The sequence below is a fragment of the Micromys minutus genome (assembly GCF_963924665.1).
Source record: "Micromys minutus genome assembly, chromosome: 6".
NCBI lineage: Eukaryota > Metazoa > Chordata > Mammalia > Rodentia > Muridae > Micromys > Micromys minutus.
In genome coordinates, this window is record NC_137975.1 from 23177353 (window position 1) to 23188799 (window position 11447).

At 51.7% G+C, this 11447-nt stretch overlaps 1 protein-coding gene across 2 annotated transcripts in view; it reads right to left on the reverse strand.

Moving 5' to 3' along the window:
* RASSF5 (Ras association domain family member 5) overlaps positions 1-7139 on the reverse strand; it is a gene marked incomplete at both ends in the record, with an annotated part of 61282 nt that extends 54143 nt beyond the window's left edge. For both annotated transcript variants that reach the window (XM_080918048.1, XM_080918049.1), the window contains one exon: positions 6698-7139. In XM_080918048.1, coding sequence (XP_080774174.1) covers positions 6698-7139 — 442 coding nt within the window. The remainder of the gene's footprint in view (positions 1-6697) is intronic.
* Positions 7140-11447: the final 4308 nt, after the last annotated feature.

Sequence of the window (11447 nt, forward strand, 5' to 3'; positions counted from 1 at the left end):
GGCTGGAGAGATAGGTCAGTGGTTAGAGCACTGGCTGCTCTTCCAGAGGTCCTGAGTTCAATTCCCAGCAACCACATGGTGGTTTCACAACCATCTGTAATGGAATCTGATTCCCTCTTCTGGCATGCATGAAGACAGAGCATTCATATACATAAAAGCCATACATAAATAAATAAATATTTAAAAACAAAATAAAACAAAAAAACAAATGTTTACCTCTCTGCCCAGCTTTGTATGTGGGTCCTAAGGATCAAAACCTGACCACCATGCTTGCGTAGCAAGTCCTTTAAATATTGAACTATCTTTCCCGCTCCAAGCTTTTGTTTTCCTCCCACAACAGCCACTCTAGACCTGGAAATGTAGCTACTCAAGAAGCAGGGAGTTGAGGGTGGCAGAAGGCTGTTCAAAAGCAGTAAATATGACCTTGCCTCTTGAGGTCACAGGTGAGTGTCATACTTAGCCACACCCACCTGTCCAATAACACATGTAAATAGGCAGCCTAAGTCTTGAACATGACCCCTGACAAGCCCTCTGTGCAACGCCACCTGTGGTTTTCCTCCTGATGTCCTCAGCGGACACCAGTGGATCTAGGTAGGAACATCCTGAAGAAAGCAGGTGATACCTCGACCTCCATGACCATCCAGACCCTCAGCCACAGCACTCCGCTCCACATGGAGAATGTGCCATGGCTCCAGGAGGCACCTCTGATGCACTTCCTTCTCCCCCAACTAAAGCACAAACCAGACACACCTTCAGATTTCCCAGTGGATACATCTGATGAACTCCCTCTACTCCAGGAACCACAAGCAAGCTACAACAGGCCCAGCACAGACATGCTGGCCACTTCTGCTAATGAACACAGAGCGGAGAGGTCTTGAGGTCCACCAGGTTCTGCCCAATGTATCCTCAGCATTGTGTGTGTGTGGGGGGGGGAGGGTGTTCAGGAAAGACCCACATATTACTGGCACGGGTGTGAGATGGGATACCCTTGACCTTGGGGCAAGGCACACTATTTCTAGCACATACTTTATTTCACTGAACCAGTGACGCGCCCCCCGCCCCCCCGGAGAGTAGCCCAGGCTGAACCTGACATCATCTCCTTAGCCTCTTCCTTCTTTCCCCAAAGTCCCAAGTCTGACTCTGCTCCCCTCCTAACCCGACTCAGAACACAGGGGGAGAGAAGCTTGCCAGAGTGCCTGGAAAAAAAAAAACCCCGAATATGACTAAATACAAAGCCATCTCCCCAGTCAGGCCTGGCCTTTGCAGAGTCAGCTGCTGCCAGCACTTCCTGGCCCAGTAGGGGAGAGCTGGAACAGAGCCCTGCGGGAGGAGGGCTGGGTGACTCCAGACAGCAGACCAAGAGCGGGACCATACATCTGGGAGGTAGCCTGCAGCAGGGTCACCGGGAAGAGGGGCCTGGCAGTGAGTAAAGCCTGAATGAGGAACATAAGGGGCAGGGCCAGGCCGTTCACATGTCCTGCCCACCCATAAGGACTCACCCTCCAAAGAATCTTGCCATCTCTGGAATGCCAACAGGAAGGGCTTGGGATGTTTACCGGTCTATCACTAGTCTTAATAATACCCCAGGCAGGGTAAGAGCGGCAAGCAGCCGCCCTCTTTGGGTAACTGGGCAGTGAGGACCGAGAGCCAGCAAGCTCCCCGGGAGGGCAGGGATGTGACACACACCACCTTGCCGTGTCTAGTGGCTGCCCCTGATAAAAGTGATGAGCACTGTAGACATGTTGAGGGCCCGAGATGCCTCAAAGCCTGGCAGGCCTGGCAGGATTAGCTCTATCTGAAAGGCTAGCAAGCTGGCCAAGAAAGCCCCGGGCAGGTGAGTGCTTGGCAGAAGCATCCCACATTCCAGTCTCATGAGGCTATTTTGAGGATGAGTGTGTGGCTGCAAGCATGAAAACGGGGTTCTTCAGAGCAGAGGCATTGCTGGCACGTGAAATGTCCTGTGTACATTCTCAGACCTCGGCTAGCCTGGCCCAAGCCTTACCAGTGAAGGCTCCCTGGCTGGAATTTACTCTGCCAGCCAGGTAGAATCCTCTGAGCTGGCGGAGGCTGATGCCCTTGTCACTCAGGGCTAACCCGCCAAGCCACCAGGCTGCTGCAGGAATGAGCGTGGAAAAAGGGAAAGATCCCAGCCTCAGACCTCATCAATTCCCTGCTACCTAATGACTCTCAGCTCCAGCAGACAAACGCACACATTCATTACCAAGTCTAATTAGGCCGTAGACAAGTGGCATTAATCATTTTTGACTATACCTAGGACTCAAGCTCCCATACTCCACAATCGTAGGATTTTCATGCTCTGATGAGTGGGGGTGGAAATCGGCTCACATTTAATCCCTCAATTTCATCTTTGGAGAAAAACGAAAGGAAGGAAGGAAAACTAGGGGTGCAGACTAGAGATTCAGGGTTGCTCTTTCCCTGTGTTTTAACACACACCCCGAAAAGGCCTTTCCTAAGCAGACTTTAATTAGAGCCAGGAGGGGAGAAAACCGGGTGCTTGTCACCTTTAACAACAAAACCTCAATGCCAGTGCCAAACTTTCGCAGCTTCCCAAACAGAATATGGCTCTAAAGGAAGGAAAACACAGGCTACTTATCCCAGCAATGCTGGGGGCCCTGGGTAAACAGTTCCCAAGTGTCCAGAGTAAACACTGGAATGCCAGCACATCAAAGGGCAGTGGCCATGATGCTTTTATGAAGACTTTCATCTGCCACTGTAGGGTGAGAATGTGTGTGTGTGTAGGGGTGGGCGGGGGGGGGGGTAGCCAAAGTCAGGGTCCTAGCAGACTTGCAAAGAGCCCCTAATAGAATAGGTGAGCTGCCACCTGGGTGGCTCCAGTCCCACAGAGGATTTAGCTAAACCCAGCCATTAATACAGCAACAGGATTTCAGGAAGCAGACAAGCAACTCTGAAACACCGGCAGCTCGGGAAGAGAAGTCAGGAGCTCCTTCCTAGGAATTCGGCATGATTCTCACAATGTAATTAAAATCTACCCCTGGAGGAGGAAGGTGAGGGGTCTGAGCCCCAGAGGCCCCCTTTTTAGACCAATCATTCCAATCACTTTATTATACTCAACCTGGGGCACCCACATATCAACAGCTTTTAACAGATACCTGAAGTCTCTTACCCCACCTCACCGGCTGAGAACTAGACTTGGTTTCTCCAACTACCAGACCATTTCCTGGCCCAGGATGGTTCACACACCCACTCAAAGGAGACACATGGCAGAAGGCCATCTTTATGTGCCTTCCACACAAGAAAGGGCAAGAGGCAGCTGGAGGAATTCCCAGGTTATTTGCTGGGAAGGCTGGAGTTAGTGTTTACCACCCCACCCCCAAACAAAGCATTGGGGTTCTGCAAGCTCTCCAGTGTTTACCTCCATGAGCATTTGCAGCAAGCCAATCTGGATTTCCTTCCCTATCTAACAAATTTGATTTTGTATGCGTATGTGTCACAGAGGTGCTGTGTGTTTGGAAGCCAGAGGTCAACATAGATTGTCTTCCCATATTGCTCACCATTTTGAGACAGGGTCTCTCATTGATTCTGGAGTTTGATCAATATAGCTAGACTGGCTTGGCCATCAAGCTGCCTCCCCAGTATTGGCTTACAGGCAAAGAGCAGAGGGTTAGGCTTTTTACATGAATCTTATACTTGCTGGGCAAGCACTTTATCCACGGAACCATCTTGTCAGCCCTCAGACTTAATCCTGAGAATTAGCATTGGCTCTGAACTTCACAGTGTTAACCAGTGCTGCCGTAAGACCTCCAAGAGGGACTAAGCTTATGCTAGGCAAAGCAAGTGTCTAAAACGTCCCTTACTGAAAGCCCATTTGTCCGCTAGGCTCCCACCCAGTGTCAGCCTCCTCAACAGATAGATGTCATTCACAGCCCCACTGGTCTCAATGGTGTGAACAAGCATCTGTATCCAACCACCACTTTCGGAAACCATCATGGCGCTCTGCTGGCCGCAAGTGCTACTCAGAAAGGCATCTATCTCGAAGCCAGGCACAGAGGAGTCTCAGCCACTGGACTGTGGGTTTCATCAACAGCTGACTTCCACCTGAGATGCTAAGCAGGGATGTCTAGAGGACACCTCATACTTAAACTTCCAAGATATACTACCCACTTCCCGCTTTCAACTCCACAACCAAACAAAGCTTGAAAACTGTACGCCATGCTTATGCGATATAGTGAGCCCCAACTAGCCATTAATGCTCTAAATGGGAGGAGACAATGGTAACATTTCTATCTAATTGGTTTTTCATTGTGCACCCCAACAAGCACTTTCCTAGTCAGCTAACAGGTATATGATTAATACATTGAATTCTCACATTAACACGATGCTGTAGATAAGATCATTAGTACCACGTGTTAAAGACAAGTGACAGCGACAGAGATTCATGCGGTCACACAGCAGAGACTAAGTGACGTTTTGGATTCAAAGCCAGGACTTTGGTTCCAGATTAAGGTTTGGTGTGTGTGTGTGTGTGTGTGTGTGTGTGTGTGTATGTGTGTGTGTGTGTGTGTGCGCGCGCACGCGTGTGTACAAGTAGCTAGGGTTGGCCAGTAATGGCCAGCCAGGACTCTGCCCATTTCTACTCCCCGCCCAGCACTGAGATTACAAGCATGTGCCACCATGCCTCCTTTTATTTATTTATTTTATGTGGGTTCTAAGGATCAAGTTCAGGTCCTCATGTTTGCCAATTGAGCTGTGTCCCTACTCTTCCCAACTCCAGGGTCACCTTTTAAAGGTTCTTTTTCTGACCCATGCTTTTCAAAAATGAAAACAAAACAAACAGACCCTCTCAGAGATCCAGACCCCAGACCCTCTCAGAGATCCAGACCCCAGACCCTCTCAGAGATCCAGACCCCAGACCCTCTCAGAGATCCAGACCTCAGCTTAGCAGCAGATGCCCGGGGAGTCTGTGCTGCGCACCAAAAATGTCTCAACTTTCTCCTGGTCAGCCGAACACTCACGGTTAGTTAAATATTAAAAACAACAAACAGAGATTCCTTTCTGTGGCCTTCCTGACTCCAGGGCTGCTACCTCTTCGGTGTTCCAGCATCTCTGGCTGGTATACAACCAACTACACAGGGGCCACCGGACCCCACAACAGTGAAAGGACCTCAGCAAGTTGCAGGTCAGAGGTCCTGCTTGTGGTCTCTATTTTCCAAGCGTGGAAAGTATTTATGGACGGAGCAAAGGAAATAAACAGCTCTAATGTGGTAGGAGGATGCTCATTTAGTCATGGAGTACTGAGCAGATGCCCACAGAAAGCTGCCAACACACCATCATCACTAACCACAAGAATATCACAAATTCTGTATAAAGCTGGAGGGTTCCTCAAAGCCTAAATACAAACAAGACTTACAACACGCATATTTTCACGGACAATGCGGCTTCTGGAATTTGAGCACAAGCAAATCCGTAACAGTGAATTCACTGCCTCTTCCCCCGAGTGCAGGGTTTGTGGGTACTGCAAGGTACCCGGGAACACGGAGGGAGGAGAGACTAGCAACACACCCAAAGGGACACTGCACCGGATTCTTCTGCAGGTCAGCAGCCGTGCACACATTGCACAGACACAGGACCCTACATGGCCAGCCTGCTCCTCAACAGGCAACTGTGTGGGGAAATGTTTGTGCTGGGAAGAACATGGAGCAGCTGAGAGGGAGCTGCTATGGGTGACAGTGAGGGGGTAGGGCTAGCTGTTGCTGTCCAGGGTTGTAGTGGCTGCAATCCATGTCTACAAATGATTGCTGGAAACTGTCGTTGTACTGTGGGCTTCACATGTTCAAAGCAGCCACGTAAACACATGGGTATGAATATCCTCTGGCAATGGCAGATTCCTGGTTGGTGGGGACGTATTACAGGGATACACAGAATCACCACTGGCGAGAGGGAATAAAAAGCCTTAAAGGGAGTGCAGATTTGCTCAGAAACTCTCTATGCTGGTGTCCAGTGTTCCAGTCCGATTGGAAGAAGCCAGCAGAGCAGTGGGGATGCCTTGTGGGAGAAGCTGGCAGGGAACTCAGTGATTCTAAAGCTGGAAAGATTGGCACAGGAGTGCAGGAGAAGGAAGAGGAGAGGCTGGGTACAGCCAAACACTGGAGCATACATTGTACAGAGGGTTGAGGAGCAGGTGTGGAGGGCTGAAGAGGCCTCAGGTGCAGGTGACCTTGGCATTTATCAGCCTCACAGCCATGCAGAGCCAAACCAGGCTTCTTCTGACGGCTCCCTAGTAGGAAGATCCTGAGCAAACCCCAGAGGTGACCAAGTCACCTCCTCATTAACTCTAATAAGTAAGGGTCAAACACTTCGTTATCAATATCACTGCCCAATTTTAAAAACTTACAACTAAAGGAAGAAGAGGGTGTGCGTAAGACAACCGAATGACCTTGTGGAGAGCCGTCAGTCCCAAGCTGCAAACTAGCTTGCCTGCATGCACCGGGTCGGGGTGGGGGTGGAGGGGAAGAAGGCTTGTACCGTCTGAAGATACGTAACTGTACACATATAACCACCCCTGGTCAGTAGGAAGCCATTAAAGGATGCCAGGCAGTGGACAGCAGCTGTCTCCAAAGGTAACCTGCCTAAAGTTCGGGCTGGTCACAAAAGGCAATGGCCTCCTCTCGCAGGCTCTCAGCCCTTCACCGCGCGTACCTTCCCCGCCCTCACTCACTAGCGCAGCGCAGCGCCTGCCGCAGCACCTCCCGTCCGCACAGGTCACACCAGCCCGGGCCGCCCGGGAGCGCCAGTTCCGCGAAACGGTGCCCCTCGCCTCTCTCGGCCAAGACGCGGGGATCCTGCGGCTGCTCGAAGATGCTCCTCACGTCGCGGGGTCGCTGCGACCCGGGTCGCCGCCGCAGTCTCTGCTGCAGACCCGGCCGGACAGGGCGAGCGTGTCGGCAGTCCCGGGGCGTGGGCTCGGGGTCCCCTCGGGCACTCCTCCTGCCACCGCGACCCTCTGACGCCCCGGTCGCGGGGATCAGGGCCGTGGCGATGCAGCGACGCGGCCGGGCAGGCGGTGGCGGATCGGTGCCACCCAGGCTCTGCAGATACCGCGGCGGCTCCGGGTCTAGGAGCAGCGGGTAGGGACGCTGCCCGATGGCCGGGGACGCCATGGCCAAGGCCCGCTGGTGGCGGCAGCTCCGGAGCCTGGCCAACAGAAGGGGCGGCTCCGGGCGAGCGCGCTTTTAAAGGGCCCGCAGCCCGCGGGTGGGGCTGGGCGGGGCGGAGCCCACGGAGAGGCCGGAAGGGCAACACGCGTGACTGCGGTCCCGAGCCGCGTAGACTCGGGGGACGACTCCGCGGCTAAGGGGTGGTGAAGGTTCGAGCATCCGAGAGGCTTCGCGAGGCTGGGCGGGCGCCTCTGTCTCCAGCCCTGCCCCGTCCCCTCTGGGCGTCTCCCAGGTCGCCGCGACACCGGCAGGGTGGGGAGCAGGTGGGAAGTGGGGGCTTTGGAACCCTGGTGGGGACCCGGGGGCGGGAGCTCGCCCGCCGCTGTCTGTAAGGTGCCCGGCGGAGTCTCAGAGCTGCTCGTGGGAAGCTGGCTACATCAGCTCTCCCTTCTCACCCCTGCTGCATAGGCTGCCCCTCCCCGAAGACTGGGGTTGGATCCTTGGTGATCCGGTGATCTTGAGGGACCTCTGTGCCCCACGGGTGGACAGGAGCTTTCCTCCCGAATTAACCCCACCCCCTCAGTTGCTGGAGTCATTGGTGCGGAAAGAAATGCCAATCCCCCAAACACCTCCTTTATTCCCGGTATAGAAGGTCCACCTGAGCAGGGGTGCGGGGTGGAGAAGTCCGCATCCTACCAGCACCAAGGGGTGAGCCATAGGTTCCTGTCTGGCTTAAGGTTATGTATGCCGCCACCATCTTTAAAATCCTAATTTTTTGACCAGGCTTGTTCTTTTGGCACTGGGTCTTGAAAATTATGTAGCGTTAATGACTAGTGGGCCTGTCCACAGTCCCGCCTCGAGGGCGAGAGCAGGTGAGGCTCTGGGTTTTTGAACCTGTGCCCGGTCGGCTAGCAAGGGTCCTGGGCCCTCTACAGTCTGGTTTTGTAGCTGCAGGCGCCATTGCTCTTTCCAGTTCCGTGGTTCTTAGGCCTAGCTCACACTTTCCCCCTTAAATTAACAGGTCTGCTTGGTTTAGTGGCAGTCACTAGCAAGCAACTTTGGGAATAAGTCACTGCACCATATTAAAAAATTCTGTATGTTGGGTTTCGACAAACCACTGATAGAAATATGGGGGAGGCATGTCAATAGTGAATATGTACACACTTTTTCTCATTATTTATTAAATAGTTCTGTCTAGCAATGATTCATATACACTCACACAATACCGGGTGTTTATTATAGACCGGGTTAAAATGCATAGGTTCTCTCTGCACACACTTTGTAAAAGGGACAAGAATCCTCAGGCTGGAGAACTGGGAGCAATAGTGTATGTAGAAAGTGTATGGGGATTCTGAAACCAGACTTGGAATTGTCTAAAATTCGCCTACATCTTCCTTAATCTTCAGGGTTCTTTCCCGGCCAGTGGTGGGTCTCCCCCTAGTGTCTGGCTGGGGAATCCTCACTTTCGCTTTTCCCCTCCAAAGATAAATTTAGGCAGTTGCTGAAAGTCCAGTGGCCAGGGAATTCCCAGCTTTCCTTGCTCCACAGCCCCCCACCCTGGGTGATGGTAATCAGAGTCCTCCTCCTTCCAAGTTGGAGGCAGGGGACAAGTTTATGATCTCTGAGCTTCACTTTATTCCCTGGCTTCTGGGTAGTGGAAAGGACTCCAAAGTGGGGGTGTGGGGGAAGCTATGATAGGGTGGTGCGCACAGAGTCCCCACGCCACTCCTCCACCCTTCCCCTTGCTCTCTTTACATCAGTGAACCAAACTTTGAAGGCCAACCAACCCTAGAGGGTTTGTTAAATCACAGCTTGCTGCCTTTACTTAAGTTCCTGTCTGGGCTAGGACACGAGACTTGTATTTCCAGCAAGTTCCCACAACAGTGTTGGCGCTGATGGCCCACTGTGAGCGTTACTGCTCTAGGGCCATAGCAGTGTGCAGGGAATGGACATCTCTGTTCCACAGTCCAGGATTTGGGGAGTTGGGTTGGTTGTAACTGACAGAGCCCAGCAGGAACTGTTTCCTTGGCGCTTTCTCCCAAAGCGTGAAGGAGAAAGTGCAGCCTGGCTTTCTCAGTTTTCTTCCTCCTCTCTAGGGTTTCTGTGAGAAGCTTCCTGGGTTCTTGCAGAAACTTGTACTGCATATAAATATTTGCTCTGTGTCTGTCCATCTTCACAAGGTTTGAAACGGGTACCTCTCAGGGGTTCCATGTTTTGGGACAGAAACCAGCTTGAGTTCGGGGTGATGGTTTGGTGTGTAAGTAGCACAATTCTAGTAACATGCAGCCTTGGGAGGCCAGATTTAGACACTATTTATGAATAATTGGCAACAAACCTCACCTCTATCCTTCCTTTGCCCAGGCCTTCCAAGTGTCGTTTGTGGCTGACTTCGATTCCCAGTGTCAACTGTCATCAACTGAGGCTGGCTGGGACAGTCCTGGCTGTGGGCTACATAGAAGACACTCTGGCCTTGTTTTCCTGTGGCTCTGGTTTGGTGGAGCAGTAGTGGCTGCTTCCAGAGCTGATGGGAAAAAGACATGGAGCCAGAGTTCCTGGGATGGAGACAGATTATGTGGAGATAGTATAACATCATGTGACCCAAAACTTTCTCAAGTTTCTCTTAAGATTCATCTCTCTGAGGAAAAAGAAAAAAAGAAATGAAGGAAGGAAGGAAGGAAGAAAGAAAGGTGTCAAGGAAGGAAGTAACTATCCCCCAACCTCAATAGGTATGGGATTCACCTCTCCAATCTTTCCCAATCCAGTCCCTCCCATGACTCATGATAGAGCATCTCCTTTCAACATACATGTGTACTCACGCTCGTGGGCACACACACACACACACACACACACACACACACACATACTCCTCCAGGGAAGAGGTGAAAAGAAATCATCCAAATCACCGACCCCCTCTAGTTCTGCTAGAGAGACACCGCCTGGGTGTTGGATGCCTGGACAGCAGTGTTTTTGACTTTGTCCTTGGTCACCAGGCTGGCTTTGAGGTTTCACCACATCTGCTGGAACATCTATGGAAGGCTTTGTTTTGTTTCTTCTGTTTTTCTCCTTAGTAGATCCTCTTGGCTCAGAGTGGGTCACTTTCCCAGCTGTGACTCATTCTAGGAGGGAGGACAGACATGCTGCTCTTAATTGTGACCAAGGGGAAGAAGTGTGGTGAATGTGCGTGTGGTCAAGGTCTCTTCAGTGGTGGTCCCATAACAGGTTCGTCCCCTGCTGGGTGAGTTATTTCAAGACTATCCCCCAACCTTCCCCTCCAACTCCACTCCCTGGCAAGAAAAAAAGGAAGACATGGCCTGCTTTTATGTGACTCTGAAGCATCTGACGATGCTTAGCAGTCTCTGAAGGTTTTCAGAGTCTCTGGGGATATTGGTAGTCGTGCGCAGGGTTACGACGTCAGTCGGGATATGTTTTGTTGCAAGTACAGCCCTGGATCTCAGTGCGTCAGACAATAGAGACCTCTTGCGCACTCATACCTCATGTACAGGCTGACAAACGCTCACATCAGAGTCACCCACGACTCCTGCAGATCACTTTGCCAGTCCCTGTGTCAGAGGGCATCGAGAAATGCTTGCTGATCTTCACTGGCGTTTAAAAATCTTGGTCACTTCCATTCACAAGTCACAGACCATCCTACACAAGGAGAGTCAGCAGCAAAAACTCACTGTGAGCTCAGAGATGGAGGAGAGCCAGGGTGAGGGGATGGTGTGGAGGGGGGTGGGTGGAGGGGAGGTGGAGGGGGTCACGTGGAGGGGGTGGAGCAATTATTAATTTCTTAAGCCACGTCCTCCTCTCAGACCCACTGTCTACCAGGTGTTTGTCCAAGCCTTCGAAGTCTGGAGGAGACACATAGACATCAAGCTGGATCTCTAGTAGGAGAGGCACCCAGTAAGCCATCAATAGGTGTGATGTGTGTATATCAGGATTTGAGTGATTTGGGGAACAAATGCAGCATTTTTTTGGACACAGAAAGTGAGGAGGTTTCATATTAGACCAGCCACTGAATCTCAACCCTCCCAATGCTGCGACCGTTTAACACAGTTCTTCCTGCTGTGGCGACACCCCCCCCCCCAACACCAGATTATTCTTGTTGCTACGTCATACCTGTAATCTTGTTACTGTCATGAATCATAATGTAAACACCTACATTTTCCCGGTGGTCTTTGGGGGGGTCGTGACCCACAGGTTGAGAACCATTGGGTTAGACACCAGGATCTTTCACTGAATCAGAGCTAAAGGGAGAACAACCATGTGTGTGAGCAGCAGTGTCCCAGGCTAAGGGAGTAGTAATGGTCC